This window comes from Lampris incognitus, chromosome 10 (assembly GCF_029633865.1).
Source record: "Lampris incognitus isolate fLamInc1 chromosome 10, fLamInc1.hap2, whole genome shotgun sequence".
Lineage (NCBI taxonomy): Eukaryota > Metazoa > Chordata > Actinopteri > Lampriformes > Lampridae > Lampris > Lampris incognitus.
In genome coordinates, this window is record NC_079220.1 from 3,256,486 (window position 1) to 3,276,814 (window position 20,329).

General features: G+C 49.2%; 1 protein-coding gene across 1 annotated transcript; it reads left to right on the forward strand.

Annotated features, from left to right (window-relative positions):
- Nucleotides 1-868: 868 nt before the first annotated feature.
- Nucleotides 869-19,552, forward strand: grna (granulin a). The gene is made up of 14 exons (XM_056287614.1): nt 869-881; nt 5,129-5,278; nt 5,555-5,692; nt 5,874-6,002; nt 6,221-6,302; nt 6,548-6,654; nt 7,754-7,907; nt 8,028-8,147; nt 8,302-8,399; nt 9,355-9,591; nt 12,325-12,714; nt 13,582-13,827; nt 16,447-16,698; nt 17,792-19,552. The coding sequence occupies exons 2-14, from the start codon at nt 5,129-5,131 to the stop codon at nt 17,933-17,935; spliced, it is 2,247 nt and encodes a 748-aa protein (XP_056143589.1). The 5' UTR covers nt 869-881; the 3' UTR covers nt 17,936-19,552.
- The last annotated feature ends 777 nt before the right edge of the window (nt 19,553-20,329 follow it).

The window sequence follows — 20,329 nt, forward strand, 5'->3', positions numbered from 1 at the left end:
TACATACTTATCTATTTTGTTTCCTTTGTCGTGTTTATATTTAAGCTGCTGTGATGTGGTTTAATTCTGTTCCGAGATGGGCCCTGCGGGACGGGGTGGGAGTAGATAGAGGGGAGCAGGTTGTGGGTAAATGGGATTTGGGGATGTTAAAATGTATATATATATATATATATATATATATATATATCATGTATATATGTGATATATACGATATATATGATATATATGTGATATATATGATATATATATATCACATATATGATATATGTATATATATCATATATATCACATATATACATGATATATATATATATGATATATATATATATCATATATGTGATATATATATATCATATAGTCTTTCAACTTTAATTGTTCAGTTCGATTTGATTCCCTTGAAAAAAAATTAATAATAGTAAAAAAAGTAATAAAATAAATAAAAAATAAAAGCTGCATGCCGAGTCGCCGACCGCCTTTACGGTGAAAAGGCAAGAAGACGAAGAAGAAAAACGTCAATCTAACTTGGACGCCCCCTGGCGAATCAAAGCGTAATTACAGCGCGGCTGCCGCCCGTGAAGACGCTTCCCTTCTTCTTTTCCTCCCCCCAACCTAAACTTTTAACAGCTATTCGGGAGTATTCAAGCTCGCGCCTCTGTTGGGGGGGGGGGGGGGTTGGCTTACATGACGTCCGTCATGATGCCGCGTCTGCGCGCTGGCGGAGCGGAGTTAGTTGGTAAGAACGGGACCTTCAGGGAGGGCAGCTGGGCGTAACTCGGGCGGGCGTAACTCGGGCGGGGGCGTGTACAGGGTATAATATGTGACTTTTCCTGCCGAGGCTTTGTTAACACCTAGCAGTGTACAATACATCCTCAACCGCAGAGGTAAGTACAGAATCCTTCACACAGCACCGCTTGACATGTTGGATACGTGTGCAGTTTCGGACATGTGTACAGTTTCGGACATGTGTACAGTTTCGGATAGGTGTTTAGTGTCTGTGTTGCACGGCTGTGGGCTGGGGAAACTACGTCTCGTTTCGTTTCAGGTGGGCAGGTGCATGAAATGAAACCACAAATAAACGTCCCTGATTTCCTCATTTAGTAAAATGTCCTCAGTACCGCTATTATATTTGCCATTGTTGCAATTATCATCATCATCGTCATCGTTATTATTATTGCATTGTGGACGACACCTGGGTCAAAATTAAATCTCAGGGTGAACCACGTTTCTCCGACCACATTAACTCTGCGGACAAGCGCGTCCAGTTCCCCAGGCAGGATGTGCTGAGTGACAGGTCAGCCTTCTCACACTGCCCCATTGCGGGTGGTGATGTGATGGGGGGGGGGCATTGTGTAATACTGGGCCGGCTCTCAATAATCAGGCGAGAGAGACGACCTCACACACGTCTTTTACTTGGAGAACTCAGAGAAAAGGAATACCTTTTTTTTCCCCATCCCCTCCTCCCCTTTTTTCCCCCTCCCCAATTGCATTTAGCTAATTACCCCACTCTTCCGAACCGTCCAGGTCTCTGCCCCACCCCCTCCTCCGATCCGGGGAGGGCTGCAGACTACTACATGCCTCCTCCTCCGCTTCTTTTCACCTGACAGTGGGGAGTTTCGCCGGGGGGGGGGGCGTATAGCGCGTGGGGGGGGGACCACGCTATCCCCCCCCGGACAGGCGCCCTGACCTACCAGAGGAGGCGCTAGTGCAGCGACCGCGACACATACCCACATCCGGCTTCCCATCTGCAGACACGGCCAATTGTGTCTGTAGGGACGCCCGACCAAGCCGGAGGTCACACGGGGATTCGAACCGGCGATCCCCGTGTTGGTAGGCAGCGGAATAGACCGCCACGCTACAGAGAGAACAATACACAACAGGCTTCAGCGAGGCTGCGCGCACGCAAACTGCGTCATGTCCTGGCCAACCATAACGTAACATCCCAACTGCATTTGCTGTTAAACGACAAAGTGCCAACCAACCACTCTATTACACACCTCCCGTTTAGATCTGTATCAATAATTTGCAACAACCCCCCCCCCAACAAATATATACATCTAGGTCTTAACAAAGGAAGAGAAAATCTACTGCCACTGAGCAAATTTCTTGAAACGCCATGAAATCTTTAACTTTCTAACACAACGTGGATATGTCTCTTAGCGGTTTCCCTTTCACAGCGCAGCTCCTAATTTGAGAGAGAGATCCTTTATTGACCCCCGTAGGGGAATTACACTCTGCATCTAACCCATCCTAGCTGTGTAGCTGGGAGCAGTGGGCAGCCGCCATGCAGCACCCGGGGCCCAACTCCAGTTCTTCTTGCCATGCCCCAGTCAGGGGCACAGACAGGATTGTTTACTCCAACATGCATGCCTTTTGATGGTGGGGGGAACCGGAGCATCCGAAGAAAACCCACCGCAGACATGGGTAGAACATGCAAACTCCACACAGGGGACAACCTGGGATGATCCCCAAGGTTGGACAACCCCGCGGTTCGAACCCTGGACCTTCTTGCTGCGAGGCGACAGGGCTAACCACTGCACCACCATGCTATTAGAGAGTCAGTCTCTGCGGTGGTGCACGAGGCCTTTCTGGGTACCTGCGTTTCACGGGTGGGCTTTTATTTGCTGTGGTTGATACCGGTGCTGGTGGCACCCCGACAGCCTGTTCAGTTGGTGCAGTGAGAACAGTGGGTGACGTCTGGCTCACTGATGTACTGGGTGAAGAACCTGGGACAGCACAGTCCATTGTTACTGACGGCACGTCCTCTGCAACTGGTGGAAACGTCTTAACTGGAGGTGTCCCAACAGTTTCTCACCATTGTAACAGGTGGTCAACATGCCCTATACGCTGTCTCTGTCCCTCTTGTATAAGGTACGTGACAGGTCCCAGTCTCCTAATAACTGTTGTCCGAATCTATTTCTCCACTCTGCCCCTGAAATTTCGGATGCGAGAGCCTCTCCTTCCAGGAACAAAACTAACGATTGAGACCCCATGGTCATGATGGTGCTTCTGTGCAGCTTGTTTATTCAACCCGCCTGTCAAGCTCGGGCTTAAACAAAATGATACGGGTTCTGGCGTTTCACGAATAACTCAGCTGGTGTTCAACCAGTCACAGTGTGGGGTGTACTGCAGTACATGATAAGGAAGTTTGCCAGTCGGTGGCTTAGTAGCACAGAAGCCTTACCATCTTCAAGCACATCTAGATCAAAGCATGTTTTAGGATGCTTTAGCCTTATGCCTTAGAGATAGGGTGAGAAGCTTGGGCATCCGGAGGGAGCTCGGAGTAGAGCTGCTGCTCCTTCGTGTCGAACAGAGCCAGCTGAGGTGGTTCGGGCATCTGATTAGGATGCCTCCTGGGCGCCTTCCTTTTGAGGCTGTCCGGGCACAGCCAACTGGGAGGAGACCCCGAGGTAGACCCACAACTCGCTCGCTGGAGGGACTACATGTCCAATCTGGCCTGGGAGTGCCTCGGGATCCCCCAGGAGGAGCTGGAGGGTGCTGCTGAGGAGAGGGCCGTCTGGAGTGCCCTACTTAGCTTCCTGCCACCGTGACCCGACCCCGGAGAAGTGACTCAAGGTGAATGAATGAATGTTTTAGGATTTGGATTTGTACTGCCCTCTCTGCCACCCCATTTAATGCAGGGTGGTGTACAGATACGGCAGTGTGTTTGATTCCATTTCTCTCCAGGAGCTGAGTAAACTCCTTAGACACCAGTTGCCTTTATCTGGCACCAGCTCTTCTGGTTCTCCATATGAAGCAAACAGGCCCCGCAGCACTTCAGTGGTGTTGTGAGAGGTGGTGGAGGACATGGGAAAACTTCTGCCCACTTTGAATGGCTAGCTATGACAACTAAAAAAATACTGCTTATCCTTCTCAGTAAAATCAATGTGAATTCCTTGCCACACTCTGTCTGGCCCTCTCCAAGGGTGCCACCTTTGGCCCTTTTTGTACAGCTTGGCAGACGGAAGAACCTTGCACAAGTTCTTGAATTTCACCATCACAGCCTGGCCACCAAAGGTAGCTGCGGGCGAGGGCGACAGATACCTGGATGCTCATGGTGAAAGTCTTCCAATAACCTCCGTCGAAAACTTGGGGTATAATGACTCGTTGGCCCCAGAGGATGCATCCTTGCTCGGCTGACAACTCCTATCTGCGTATGAAGTAAGGCCTCGGTGCTTCATACTGCACATAACTAGGCCATCCATTCATGGTGTAGCGCCACACCTTGAGTGAAACTCCTCACTGTCAGGTGAAAAGAAGCGGCTGGCGACTCCACGCCCAGATAGCAAAATTGCTGTGGCCCAGACCTGTCCCACACCTGACACTTCATCCGGCCCACATACTGTGTGGAATGACGGCACTTGGGCGGTCCGCTCCTGTTTGCCAGATCTGGGCCAGAACCAAGCCATAGCAATGCCGCATGTGCCACATATTTGCCAAAGGTGGCCCATATGTGTTTTGTGATATTTGGGCCATATTCACCATTTACCACACGGGCCACTTCAGGGTCACATCCAGACCACATGTTGCCCAGAGCACCGCATCTTTGCCAAAAAAAGGCCCACATGTGATTTGGCATATTTGGGCCATATTTGCTATTATAAATGTGGGCCACTTCAGGCTCACATCCATTTTGTCAGGGCCAGAAGAAGGCCATCAGTGCCGCATCACTGCCTGAAGTGGCCCACATCCGGATGCTATCGGAGGAGGCATGTGGTAGTCTGCAGCCCTCCCTGGATCGGCAGAGGGGGTGGAGCTGCGACCGGGAGGGCTCGGAAGAGTGGGGTAATTGGCCAAGTACAATTGGGGAGAAAAAGTGGGAAAAATCCCTCCCCCCAAAAAACAGAGTACATAGTGCAAACTGAGACTTATATTTGACATGCATTTGATTTACCTGCAGTGAATAACTGGAAATGTAAAGAAGAGGTTGTAAATGCAGTATTCTTTAGGTTGAATTTTATTTCTGTGCATCCTCTAAATCACTGAAAAACTCGAATGGCAGCCACAGTTCCCTTAATCAAATGGGCAGTCTAGTCTTTCTGTAAGATTCATAGCAAATGAATTCTTTCCCTATAGCAGTAGCTTCCAGGTGCATCTGCAAAATGCTTTCAGTGCCTCCTCCTGTGTGCAGATGCAGAGGTGGTTGGTGGTCTGTGTGGCTCTTTTGGCCTCGGCCTGTGCTGATGAGTGTCCAGACGGAGCGGCGTGTGAGGACAGCCACACCTGCTGCAGCAGCAGCAGCAGCCAAGAGAAAGGCTACGGATGCTGCCCATTTGATCAGGTACGCCAACGGTTGGTGCTGCTCTCCACGTTCTCCAAGTTATAATGACTCGAGAGTCAAACAATTCTCGCTGAACACACAGATAAAAGATGGCCATCCATCTACTCTAAGGTAGATAGATGGCCATTAGCACAAAGGCATCGTTCACTCTCTGCGGTGAATTGCTGTTTTACAAGCCGGGTAACAAGTCGGCCGTAATCTGGCAACTGTGATAAAGGCTTGAAATCCAATTTGGCAGTCAAAACTATTCTTACTCGTGTTATTCGTCCTCTGAAGGCCGAGTGCTGTGAGGACCACGTGCACTGCTGTCCTGAAGGCACGCTGTGTGTTGTGAGCGAGTCGAGCTGCGTCAACTCGACCGCATCAGTCCCGTGGCTTGAAAGAGTCTCTCCAAAGCTTCCTGGGCATTCTAAAGTAAGCCTATGTGATCCTAAATATGACTGGCTGGGTGCGGGCTGAAGACACAATACTTTGCTTATACTGCCTGTTACTCCTCTAACTAGAGGAGGAGATGGTATCAGATATTTTTTGTGTTTTAATGTCAGTGGTTATCAGCTTTTAGACTATTGTCATTCCACATCCAAACCCGTTGCAGTCATTCAGGATGATCCGATCGTACATGGGGGAGGAAGAAGACAATATCTGTGCGGATCAGTCCCGATGCCCAGCCGAGTTCTCCTGCCTGAGGACCAACACGAGGTTTGGATGCTGTCCGCTAGCCCAGGTGAGCTATAGCCTCTCCCAACACGTGTCCTCATTTTCTCATTCTGGAACATTCCATCCGAGGTCTTCTAAGAAGTTCTTGCCGAAAGTAAAACGTGTAAAAAAGTGAGAGAAAAAAATGCACAAGCGGTTCACACAGTCACACAAATAATGAAGAAATAAATGTCCCATATCTGAGTTGTTTCACTCATTTCTGGCTGATTTACCGGTCCCTGGCAGGGGGTCGCGTGCCCTGACGGGAAGCATTGTTGTCCTGAGGGTCACCAGTGCAGCGCAGACTGCCGCTCCTGCATCAGAGAAGGTGGGGACTCTCACTCACACGTACTTCCAGCATTATACCTGTTCTCCATATTGTACTGAGCAACACACAACATGTTATTTGTGGTACGATAGTACGATCAACCCGCATGTACATGATCCAACCACCCACAGAACGAGGCCAAGAGCTCCTCGCTTCAGCTAGTTTGGGAATGTAAACTTGAAGGATCGTGTTTGACTTGCTGATGCAGAACTCTGCAGGGTTTTGTTCTGCGTTTGTGTTTGCAGACGTGGTCCCGGCCGTGATGTGCAGCGACGGTGAATCCGAATGTCCGGAGGGAACCACTTGCTGTGAGACCCCAGATGGCAGCTGGGGATGTTGTCCCATGCCACGGGTATCATAGATCTGTTCATGCTTTTTTTTTAATCACACATATGTATTGGCAAAGAAATGGTTTTCCGTGTAGCGTGGCGGTCTATTCCGTTGCCTACCGACACGGGGATCCCGGTTTGAATCCCCGTGTAGCCTCCGACTTGGTTGGGCGTCCCTACAGCAACGTATTCTCAAGAAACGGTTCGTGTGATATCGTAACGAAAAGTTATGCACAATTTTTCGTGGATAATCCTACGTATATGTCCCACGACACGAGCGACTCAGAGCGCCTGCGCAATCCTCTGCAGTGCAGAACAGCATCCCTCCACCCCCCACCCCCCAACCCTAACCCTAGGGCCAGCGCCTAGGTCACATGATCACAGCCTGGCCCACGATGACGTGGGTTACATACGAATTTTAGTGCATTACTTTTCGTACGTTTTACTATGACCAGGGAATACGAACAGCCTGCCTACAGACACAGTTGGCCGTGTCTCCGGGTGGGAAGCCGGATGTGGGCATGTGTCTTGTTCGCTGCACTAGCGCCTCCTCTGGTCGGTCGGGGCGCCTGTTCGGGGGGGGAACTGGGGGGGAATAGCGTGATCCTCCCACGCGCTACGTCCCCCTGGTGAAACTCCTCACTGTCAGGTGAAAAGAAGCGGCTGGCGACTCCACATGTGTCAGAGGAGGCATGTGGTAGTCTGCAGCCCTCCCCGGATCAGCAGAGGAGGTGGAGCAGTTTAATTGGCCAAGTACAACTGGGGAGAAAAAGGGGGGGGGGGTATTTAAAAAGAAATGGTTTTGAAAAAAAAACAAAAGCAGTATTTGCATATAGTACAGTGTTGGTAAACAGAAAGCATTACGCTGCAGTAGATGCAGTTTGTCAGTATGGGGGACCCCAGTTAGGGGTTCAACCCTTAATCCTGACAGGGTTAACACCATGCTCAACTCAGTGAGCCGCGACACCGCTAAGCATGAGCGATCACAGCATGCAGAAGAAGTCAAATGATGGATTTGCATGTGCTGTGTCCCTATCAGGTTATTGTACCCTCGTGGTTCCTTATCCCTGCTGAGTACCAGATAACGGCCCATTTTCTTTCTTTTTTCACTGATCCGAACAGGCCGTGTGCTGCGAGGACAAGAGCCACTGCTGCCCTGAAGGTAGCACCTGCAACGTCGAACAGTCCAAGTGCATTTCCTCATCCGCACAGAAGGAGACGCCCATGTGGGCCAAGTTCCCTGCCAGGAGAAGAGCTGAGTGGGAGAACCAGAAAGGTCGGGGATTTCATTCAACCGTCAAAGCCGGCCTACTTCCTAATTTCTGCGAGGCGTCATCTGGTTCCTCATGTGTGCGTGTCCTCTCACGTTTGCCTTTTTGTGCATTAACTCTTTCAGAAGTGACGGCACAGCCGGTTTCTGGCCACCAGCTTTCCGAAAATGCCCCTGACTTTACTGCGGCCGGTACAGTTCCCCCTTTCCAGGAGGACGTGTCCGTGTCACCTGTTACTACCCGAGGTCAGATATCCAACACATGAGCCGCGGAACAACAGACACCTTGTCTGCCTGCTCTTTACTGTGCAGCATGTGGGGTCTTTCCTGGCCTGCCAGGGTTCCCCCACAGTTCATGTCTTTGATTTCTTTCATTCATTCGTCCATTTGTTTTTTTCAGGTAGCAACGTTCCCTGCAACGAGACTGTGTCCTGTGAGGACGAGGCCACATGCTGTAAGACCAAAGAGGGGGATTGGGCTTGCTGCCCTATACCACAGGTATGTTTTTGGGTCACGCGCTTTTAATCGAACCCTTGTTGCGCGGTTGTCGCTCTCACCCTGGCGATGTGTTTTTACCTGATTTTAACACACGAGCTGTTTCACCTGCGTATGCAGACGACATTGCTGTCATTGTAAAGGAACAAGATGACGTACATTGGGTTGGAAAAACTGTGAAAAGTTTTGGAAATCAGAGCATCCGGGTAGCGTGGCGGTCTATTCCGTTGCCTACCAACACGGGGATCGCCGGTTCAAATCCCCCTGTTACCTCCGGCTTGGTCGGCCGTCCCTACAGACACAATTGGCCGTGTCTGCGGGTGGGAAGCCGGGTGTGGGTATGTGTCCTGGTCGCTGCACTAGCGCCTCCTCTGGTCGGTCGGGATGCCTGTTTGGGGGGGGGGGACTGGAGGGAACAGCGTGATCCTCCCACGCGCTACGTCCCCCTGGTGAAACTCCTCACTGTCAGGTGAAAAGAAGCGGCTGGTGACTCCACATGTATCAGAGGAGGCATGTGGTAGTCTGCAGCCCTCCTGGATCAGCAGAGGGGGTGGAGCAGAGACCGGGACGGCTCAGAAGATTGGGGTGATTGGCCGGATACAATTAGGGAGAAAAAGAGGACAAACTTTTCCAAAAAATTTTTTTGTTTTTGGGAAATTTCTCGGCTCTCGGCTGGGCAAAAAGTTCAGCTTTAGCGGTTTAGCGGCGCTGTGCGCTCACAGGGTACCGATGGAAATGGTCAAATCCGCTGTGGTGACCCCTGGGCAACCGGGAACAAGCTGAAAGAAGAAGAAGAAGAAGAAGAAGAGGAGTGTTTTGGGGAAAAAACCATTTGTGCTTTTCTCCCCTCCACAATGCAAAAGAAGCAGTTGTCAACTTGCCTGTGGAATGTGTGTTCTTCTGCCGACAGGGAAGTGCGGTAGCTTTTCGTTACTTGATGTGTGTGTTTGTTTTCCAGGCGGTTTGTTGTGAGGACTTCATACACTGCTGCCCACACGATACCAAGTGTAACCTCGCAGAAGAGACGTGTGACAAAGTCTCCGGCTCTGTGCCGTGGATGGAGAAGGTTCCTGCAAACCTCAGAGAGAAGGAAGGAGCGACCAACGTCACCTGTGACCCCACCCACAACTGTCCGGACCTGACGACCTGCTGCAAGACGCCTTTAGGAGATTGGGCCTGTTGTCCACTACCAGAGGTAAAGAGAGGACAAGAACATTTTACAGGGTCTTATTGGGCGGCACGCTGGCCTCTCACAGCAAGAAGGTCCTGGGTTCAAACCCCGGGGTCATCCCAGGTTGTCCTCTGTGTGGAGCATGTTCTCCCCGTGTCTGCGGTGGGTTTTCTCCGGGTGCTCCGGTTCCCCCCCATCAAAACAAACACGCATGTTAGGGTTAATACTGCTGTCTGTGCCCCTGAGCAAGGCAGTGGGAAAAGAACTGGAGTTGGCCCCCGGGCGCTAAATGAAGGCAGCAGCCCACTGCTCCTAGCGACACAGATCAAAAGCTAGGATGGGTTCATTTGCAGTAACTGAATTTCCCCGGTGGGATTAATAAAGGAAACTTAATTCAATTTAATTAAGGAATAATTTTCCAGGACATTTTCCAGGACTTTTGCAGGCGAGTGACAATTGAAAGGAAAACCCTGAATGCTTGACTCCTACAGTGAGGGGGTCCGGGGGCTCTGTTATGCTGTGGGGGGGGGGCATTTTCCTGGCATGGTTTGGGTCCACCTGTCCCCTTAGAGGGAAGGGGTCACTGCAGATCAATACAAAGTTATTCCGAGTGACCACCTTTATCCTGTCTTCTTCTTCTCCTCCTTCTTCTTTTGGTTTATTCCCTGTTTCTCAGGACTCTCTGGCCTCTCCATCTTTCCCTTGGTCGTCCTCTTGATGACACACACGTGGTGTAAGTTGATGCAGGTGCAGTGTTGTGGCGTTCGACACCTCAGCAAACCAAAACACCAACTGTCACTAAAAACCTCCAAACTTCAAATACTGATGTCTCATATCTCAACGCATGAAAATGGGACTGTAGGCTATAACCCAACTTAACGATTTTCCATAACCTCAATGGTAATTACAGGGTGTATGCAATATATCAATATATTATATATAACCGGTCCTTGTATAACCAAAGTGAGAGCTGTGTCCGCATTCTCGGCACAAAGTCAAACACGTTTTCGGTGGGTGTTGGACTCCATCAAGGTTGTCCCTTGTCTCCGATTCTGTTTGTGATATTCATGGACAGGATCTCAAGCAGCAGCCAAGGTGAGGAGTGTGTCCGTTTTGGGAACCTCAGAGTTGCATCTCTGCTCTTTGCAGATGACGTGGTTTTGTTGGCTTCATCAGAACGTGACCTCCAGCGCACACTGGGGCGGTTTACAGCTGAGTGTGAAATGGCCACTGGGATGAGAGTCAGCACCTCCAAGTCTGAGGCCATGGTTCTCTACTGGAAAATGGTGGATTGCTCCCTCCAGGTGGGGGATGAGTTGTTGCCTCAAGTGAAGGAGTTCAAGTATCTCGGGGTCTTGTTCACGAGTGAGGGTAGGATGGAGCAGGAGATTGACAGGCGGATTGGTGCAGCATCAGCAGTAATGTGGACGTTGTACCGGGCCGTTGTGGTGAAGAGGGAGCTGAGCCAGAAGGCAAAGCTCTCAGTTTACCAGTCAATCTTCGTTCCAACCCTCAGCTATGGTCATGAGCTTTGGGTAGTGACTGAAAGTGTGAGATCGTGGATACCAGCGGCTGAAATGAGTTTCCTCCGTAGGGTGTCTGGGCTCAGCCTTAGAGATAGGGTGAGGAGCTCGGACATCCGGAGGGAGCTCGGAGTAGAGCTGCTGCTCCTTCGCGTCGAAGGGAGCCAGTTGAGGTGGGTTGTGATCGGGATGCCTCCTGGGCGCCTTCCTTTGGACATTTGGGAGGAGACCCCGGGGTAGACCCAGAACTCGCTGGAGGGACTACATGTCCAATCTGGCCTGGGAACGTCTTGGGATCCTCCAGGAGGAGCTGGAGGGTGTTGCTGGGGAGAGGAGACATCTGGAGTGCCCTACTTAGCTTGGTGCCATCGCGACCCGACCCCGGAGAAGCGGCTGGAGATGAGATGAGATGAGATATATATATAAAATAAAACGTGAATAAATACAGGATGAATTGTTACGTGTTTTTTAGAGAGGACGGAGAGTAAAGGTATGAGCACAGGTATATGTATGAGTGGAAACCAGTGGGGTTGAATCCAATCCATTCATTCAGACTATAGTCTTAGAGACCACCGACTGACCCTGCTACCCATAAAAAAGGAATTAATGCACATTAATTATCAACACTTAAAAACCTTCCTATGATAAAAGTAGAATCGGTGTTGTATGGCAGTGGAATGGTCTATCCTCACAGCCCTGTCTGTTTTCTGTTGTTTTTATCAAAACGTATCATGTTTCATTGTTCTGCTGAGATGAGCAAGAAAAAAGTGAACCATCACCCTTCCCTCCCCCCCCCCCGCTTCCTTTTTCTGCAAACACACAACGGTGTTTTTCTACCGGCAAATGCTTGAACGCCACATCAGTGTGATATTGTAGTGTTTCTGAAGCTCGGCTCATCACCTGGCTCCGCTCTTTCGGGTGTGTAGTCGTGCTGTGCGGTATTGTGAAGCTTGCATTGTACAGTGTTTGTGGTGTGTAGTGTATTGTATAGTTGCACAGTTGTCGTGTTTCTACTATGCACGGCTCTTCTTCGCTCCCCTGGGAGTGAAACAAGTTTTTTTTTAGAATTGAACTGAAACTTCCCTCACACTCTCTTTGTCTCATTGTCCTCGGATCCAGTACCTAAATCTGAGACCTTCCTCTTTTCTGTATCAACCACAGCCACGTTGTTTCATATGCAGGCCAGGGGCAGTCCCTCACCACTGTTTCTAACGACCTCGTCTCCTCCTGAAAGGCCGTGTGCTGTGAGGACCACGCCCACTGCTGCCCCAAAGGCACCACATGTGACCCGACCGCCCTCACCTGCGTGGGCCCCTCCGGACCGCTGCCCATGATGGACAAACTGCCCGCCTTCAACAACGCCGAGGTGTCAACGCAAACCCAGCCGTCCACCTCTGCCACCATCACCAGCACCGTCACCAGCACCGTCACTAGCACCGTCACCAGCACCAGCCAGGTGGCTCTGCTGACAGAGAGTTCTGCGGCCGGAGGCAATAAGCCGGGAGAGGGAGGGAGAGGAGGAGAGGTCAGAGTTCAGTGTGACCCCGAAACCACCTGCCCCTCACACACAACCTGCTGCTACATGACGAACTACAAAAAGTGGGGCTGTTGTCCGCTGGAAGAGGTGAGCTGCTGGACCGGGAGTCGAACTGACACCCCGTGTTTTTACTAACCTGTTCGTCAAGGTCCCCGAGAGTCGAGTCGGTTCATCTGGACCCAACGGTTATTGAGCGAGAACGTTGTGTCCAGATGTACCGATTCCACTCTCCTGTGATTTTCTTCCCTGGATTGTTGAGCATCCATAGAGACGTGTTCACTAGGGGGCGCACCACCTTAACTCGTGTCGCCCACCGGTACAGACCCCGATTCATCAGAGCAGCTTTATGTAGGCATGTGTTGTAACTGTGCCTGATTACTTGCTAACTGTCACGATCACGGCTGTGTAGACTCGCTACCCATCGGCTAACGGGTCGTGGCCTTTAGTCGACTGGTTAACGTAGCCACCCGTGGTGCGGGAGATCCGGGTTCGCGTCCCGGCTGCGGCGGTGGTGCCCGGCTACCCCCCCACCCGCCCCCCCGAATTCACTAGATGATAAAAATGTAAAACGTTCAACGATAATTCTGCTTTGTACGAAGTGACTTATTTTGTCTCGGATCTCACGCCCTTCTCCCTTTTCATCACCCGATTGATTGCTGGCTTCTCTTCTTCTTCTATTGATTCAACCCTTTTCTCCTGCACACACCCTCCCCCCCCCCCCCCCGTCACTATATGCTCTGGCCAGACCATTGCTGTAAACCAGAATTTAGCCCCGGTCGACCTGCTTGTTTTTCAAGCAGATGGAAAGACCAGATAAGTGAAATGAATCACACGGACACCATTTCCAGACAAACCGCATTTCACTGACAGCAGTGAAACCTCCCTGAAAGAAGAAGCGAGAATCAAGATGGCGTCTGCTGTTCCCGTGACCTCTCTGCTCTCGCTTCCTGCCAGGCGGTGTGCTGCAAAGACGGACAGCACTGCTGCCCCGCCCACTACACATGCGACTTGAACCAGGCCACCTGCCTGAAAGGGGAAGTGGCGATTCCTTGGTACAACAAGCTTCCTGCTACTGCTGCTGCAGACGACAACGGCGTCCAAGCGGCTCCCAACGCCTGCGACGCCCAGACCAGATGCCCCGAGTACGCCACCTGCTGCCAGCTCTTCACCGGACAGTGGGGCTGCTGCCCTCTTCATAAGGTGTGTGTACGTGTGTGTGTTTATAGGTAAATATCGGTACACACGAGTATCCCGATACTATCGTTCGCAACGTTGTATTGATTTTCAATAACACTGTATCAATTCTTAAGGTGACACGCAAAGACATTGCTTCATTATGTAGTTCCGTCTCTGACCACTAGGCGACAGGTGCAGTATCGTAACACGGTGTCATGTTAGCTATCAGTCTGAGGTGTTTTCTATATTGCAACACAGTAGGTCACAGCATCAAATTATCATCCATTATCAATTCAATACTTTCAACATAGCTGGTGGGAAAGGGCGTCCGGGTGGCGTGGCGGTCTATTCCGTTGCCTAGCAACATGGGGATCGCTGGTTCGAATTCCCGTGTTACCTCCGGCTTGGTCGGGCGTCCCTACAGACACAATTGGCCGTGTCTGCGGGTGGGAAGCCGGATGTGGGTATATTCCTGGCTGCTGCACTAGCGCCTCCTCTGGTCGGTTGGGGCGCCTCTTCGGGGGGAGGGGGAGAAACTGGGAGGAATAGCGTGATCCTCCCACGCGCTACGTTCCCCTGGTGAAACTCCTCACTCTCAGGTGAAAAGAAGCGGCTGGCGACTCCACCTGTATGGGAGGAGGCATGTGGTAGTCTGGCGCCCTCCCCGGACCGGCGGAGGGGGTGGAGCAGCGACCGGTGCGGCTCGGAAGGGTGGGGTAATTGGCCGAGTAAAATCGGCTCTGTGCATAACTGTAGTGCCCTGACTTCCGGTTTCTACTGCAGCGGCCATACCAGTTTCCTGTTTGTTGGCGTGTGCTGTTGACTGGTACATTTTGGGCGATGCCTGCAGGATTTACCATGGATACATGTCACCCACATGCACACAACTGTCCACACACTCTCACCTGCACCTCCCAGCACACGGGGGTCATGAGGATGAGGACTCACCCTCACCCTCATCCTCATAATTGAGAACATAACTTGATGTGTACAACTGGAAACTTTTCCCCCCGTGTGCTGGGAGGTGCAGGTGAGAGTGTGTGGACAGTTGTGTGCATGTGGGTGACATGTATCCATGGTAAATCCTGCAGGCATCGCCCAAAATGTACCATTGTCAACAGCACACGCCAACAAACAGGAAACTGGTATGACCGCTGCAGTAGAAACCGGAAGTCAGTGGACTACAGCGTAACACTTCAGTATGGGGAACGTAGTCACCATTAATTAGATGCTTATTAGCATGCAAATTAGCAACATATTGGCTCTTAATTGGTCATTATTAAGTACTCATTAATGCCTTATTCTGCATGGCCTTATTATACAACCAGTAAGCCATTAACTCTGAGTTTTCCCTCTATAACCTCAGAAGTATTGCTTATTAGTAGTACCATCTCAGTATGCTTTGCTTAGTATGGACTTTATAAGGTGGTAGTACCACAAGAAGAGTTATTCTCCCTTACTAACACTTAATGAATATGCTCTGTTCTTACATAACAACACACAAAACTACAAGTGTTCATAGTGTTACATTACTCTAAATTAAGTTTTTGTTACTTAGAATATGTTCCCCATACTAAAGTGACATCTTGATCATTACTAATTCACTAGTAATTAAGTTGTTGTTACTTAGAATATGTTCCCCATACTAAAGTGACATCTTGATCATTACTAATTCACTAGTAATTAAGTTTTTGTTACTTAGAATATGTTCCCCATACTAAAGTGACATCCTGATCATTACTAATTCACTAGTAATTAAGTTGTTGTTACTTAGAATATGTTCCCCATACTAAAGTGACATCCTGATCATTACTAATTCACTAGTAATTAAGTTGTTGTTACTTAGAATATGTTCCCCATACTAAAGTGACATCCTGATCATTACTAATTCACTAGTAATTAAGTTGTTGTTACTTAGAATATGTTCCCCATACTAAAGTGACATCTTGATCATTACTAATTCACTAGTAATTAAGTTGTTGTTACTTAGAATATGTTCCCCATACTAAAGTGACATCCTGATCATTACTAATTCACTAGTAATTAAGTTTTTGTTACTTAGAATATGTTCCCCATACTAAAGTGACATCTTGATCATTACTAATTCACTAGTAATTAAGTTGTTGTTACTTAGAATATGTTCCCCATACTAAAGTGACATCCTGATCATTACTAATTCACCAGTAATTAAGTTTTTTTATGTTCCCCATACTAAAGTGTTACCCACTACAGTTATGCACAGAGTCAATTGGAAAAGGGGGGGGGGTCCCCACACAAAAAAAACATAGCTGGTGGGGATTTGCCTCGGCGAGCTCTTAATGCAAAGACTGCATGCAATACATGACAAGTCGCAGGAAACGACAAACACAAGATACCCAAATACACAAGAGAATATCATAATGTGCCACGATGTATTGAATCGTGATGCCTGTATCGTGATACGACTTGTATCGCCGAATCCTTGCCAACACACAGCACAAAATGCAGATGCCTCTTAGAGAAACTGCTGTTACCGCTAAAGAACCGCAGCTCTTTTTGCCGTCCTAAACAAAAGACGCGGCGTCAGGTCAGATTCAGGTTGTCGGCGTCTGTGTGAACGGGGCTCCGGCCATCTCTCTCTCTCCCCCCCCCCCCCCTGTACAGGCCGTGTGCTGCCCGGATAAGGAGCACTGCTGCCCACAGGGCTACAGCTGCAACATGGACTCTGCCACGTGTCAGAGGCTGACCTTGCTCCAGCTGCGGGTCGTGCCGCTGACGCGAGTTTACGTGTCCCTGACCCACCTGTACCACGTGCAGAGCAGGGACGTCCGGTGCGATGACCAGACCAGCTGCAGAGATGGCGAGACCTGCTGCAGGACGTCCTCCACCACATGGGGCTGCTGTCCCGCTCCAAATGTATAACACACGTTAATGTCATGAACATCTTAACGCACATTAACACCCCCCTCCGTACCGCTACACCAACAACCGTTAGACAGACGGGAGGTCATCACAATCCTACGAGAAGAACACACAACTCGTGTGACACCAGTAACCCCGTCTGGTCAAACACTTCCATACTTCTACAAGTAAATATTAGCAGTAGGGATGCACCAGTATCAGTTTTTCCCCCTGCCAGTAGCAGTTCCAGTACACATCTCTAAGCATCGGCTGATACCGAGTACTCATCCAATCCATAGCTTTTGCTAAACAGTACAGATTTAGACCATTAGTTTTGGGGGTCAATGGGCAAAAATAACCGAGGCAAGAGTCCAACTTTTACACCACTGAAGAAATACAGGCTTCCATGTGCCAAAAATACAGTAAATCAAGCTTTTTGCCTTGGTTTCTGACATGTTACTCATGGTCTTTGCTAGCTGCTTTTAGCCCTGGGTACCAATAATCCATGGAGGCTGGTATCATCTCGATAGTCAATAACAGTATTGGTATCGGTCCCTTATTAGGATTAGACGTGTAGAAGTACTGGAAGTGTGGAAGTATAACGATCATACGAAGTATAAAAATGTTAAAATTAGGGAGGTATTTGAGGTATAGGAGTATTAGAAGCATGAAAATATTAAAAAAATATCTGAGCATTGGAAGTGTAGGAATGTTGGAACAAGTAGCATAGCCTATAGATATTTACTGTGGAGGAGTATTTGAAGTATGGAAGCGTTAGCAGTTCAGAGGTATTCTGTTGCCTGCCGTCACGGGGAGCGCCGGTTCGAATCCACGTGTTGTCTCCGGCTTGGTCGGGCGTCCTTACAGTATAGAAGCAATATTAGGAGTATAGAAGCAATATTAGGAGTATAGAAGCAATATTGGGAGTATAGAAGCAATATTAGGAGTATAGAAGCAGTATTAGGAGTATAGAAGCAATATTAGGAGTATAGAAGCAGTATTAGGAGTATAGAAGGATTTGAAGTACTAGTACAAAGCATCATCTATGCGTGGTTTGAGTAAACCCTAACACCCCCTCGCGTCTCCGTGTCTCTGTCTCCCCCTACAGGCGGTGTGTTGCAGTGACATGGAGCATTGCTGTCCTGAAGGCCAACGCTGTGGGGAGGGGGGCAGCTGTATCCAGGCTGCCGGACCCAGATGGGACAACTGGGAGATGTTCTTCCCCAAAAAGAAGAGAGCTCTGCTCATCTGAAAACACCTCCTCCCCCCCCCCCCCTGCTAGCGCGCTGCTAGAGCTCCTGTCCTCCGGCGGCGCGTCACCAGCAGATACCTGGAGATTAAAACGACCGTCTCACGCTTTGTTCTCAGGGGAGCGCTGTTTGTAAACCTTGATTTGGGATACTAAGGAATGGGGGGCGTCTTGCACGAAGGGCTTGTTGGGATTTGTCCACTTGAAATCTTTTTTTTTTCCAGAGAAATCAATCAATCGTAATCAATCGCAATTTGAAACACTCCAGCTAGACATCGATTTTACAAGTTCACGCGACCTTTATGAAGCCTGTGAGATGGTTCGGCAGCTCCGAGTTGCTCGGCTGCCGTATGCTCGAGCCAGAAGGATGAACCCCGCATAACTCTGCTTTAGCTGTTCTGTGATTTAGAGGTGTACGTTGCTACACAAGCCGAATCTGAGCCACCTTCAGTTGTGTCGTTTAGTTCTACCTTGAAGACAGACGTGTTGAACAGATTGTGTAGTATTTGTTCTGTGGTGCCACCTAGTGACAGATTAACCGTCGTGCATGCTGTACTGCTTTGAATTGGAAGGCCTGTTGATGGCCAGGTTATTACCACATATGGAACAGCTTGTTTTGGTTTTTGCATGATTTGCAGACACATTTCCAATGAATGGTTTTTAATTCAAGTTTATGCTTTCTTGTAATTCACTACTACTGCTACTACTGCTACTAATTTCTCCAGGCTCTCCTCCACCTGCACCCTACTCTCACTACAGATCACAATGTCATCCGAACATCATAGTCCACGGAGACTCCTGCCGGATCTCCTCGGTCAACCTGTCCATCACCATTGCAAACAAGAAAGGGCTCAGAGCCGATCCTTGCTGTAACCCCACCTCCACCTTAAACCCATCTGTCACTCCAACCACCCACCTCACCACTGTCACACTGCCCTCATACATATCCTGCACCACTCCTACATACTTCTCTGCCACCCCCGACCTCCTCATACAATACCACACCTCCTCTCTCGGCCCCCTGTCGTATGCTTTCTCTACACAAAGACACAATGTACCTCCTTGACACCATACCTGCCCATCACCTCCTCCTCACCTCTGTTCCCTTCACCAACATGTTCATTGAAGTCCGCTCCAATCACCACTCTCTCCTCCTTGGGTACCCTCTCCACCTCTTCATCCAACTCACTCCAGAATTCTTCTTTTTCATCCATCTCACACCCAACTTGCGGGGCATATGCGCTGATAACCTTCATCAATAAACCTTCAATTTCCAGCTTCATACTCATCACTCTGTCTGACACTCTCTTCACCTCCAGCACACTCTTGACATACTCTTCCTTCAGAATTACCCCTACCCCATTTCTCCTCCCATTCACACCGTGGTAGAAGAGTGTAAACCCACCTCCGATGCTCCTGGCCTTACTCCCCTTCCACCTGGTGTCTCCACACACAGCATGCCTACCTTTCTTCTCTCCACCATGTCAGCCAGCTCTCTCCCTCTACCAGTCATAGTGCCAACATTCAAAGTTCTGACTCTCACCTCCACACTTTCTTGTGCTGCACGATGGCTCTACATAAAGTTTTAAATCTGTGACTTTTTAGCCCATTAAAAGGTTCTGCTCAACTTGTAAATCGTATTAAATCTTTTTTGTGTCACACAGATTGAATTAAAATGACAAATTCACCTTCATTCAGCGGCGGGTTACACGGACGGACACTTTCAGCCGCTGTCTCCCACAAAATCCGCAAATTTTCACCCAAAAGGCTCATTTGTTTAAATGTTTAATGCGCTCAATGTGTTTATTAGATGTGCGTGCGTGCACGCGCGTGTTTCGTGGTTTTTTTTTTTTTGGAGTTGCGCTGCAATAAAGAGATTAATGTAAAATTATCACTAGGAGAACCGGAATCTCACTCCTACCTAAAACGACAATGGGCGGTTTTTAAACAACATATTCTGTCAAGAGAAAGACCCAGTTGAGACGTTAATGCGTTGCATATGTTAGTATGTCTGTTATGAAACTAACTAATTAACTAATTAACTAACTAACTAATTAAAATTTTAACTTTTAATATTATTTTTCAAACAATTTAATTGGCGGCTGTGCAGCGCCTGTAAATCCTGCAGCGCCTCGGTGGTAGTCGTGGTGCGTCTGGATCTTCACACGTCACCTTTAGACCGGTTCCCTGCACTGGAGGAGGCTCGTGTTAGTCGTTAGCAGGCCGGGCTGCTCTCCTTGTGGTTAACGGGTGGTTGTTTGCGTTTCACTGAGGACGCCTGACTTCAGAGTCTGGTGAAGACAACTTTTAAACTTGCCAAACTTCTGACTTGAGTCCCTCTGACTGTTTCGGATTTTCAAAGTTCAATAACTTCGTGGAAAAAAAGGGTAACGCTTT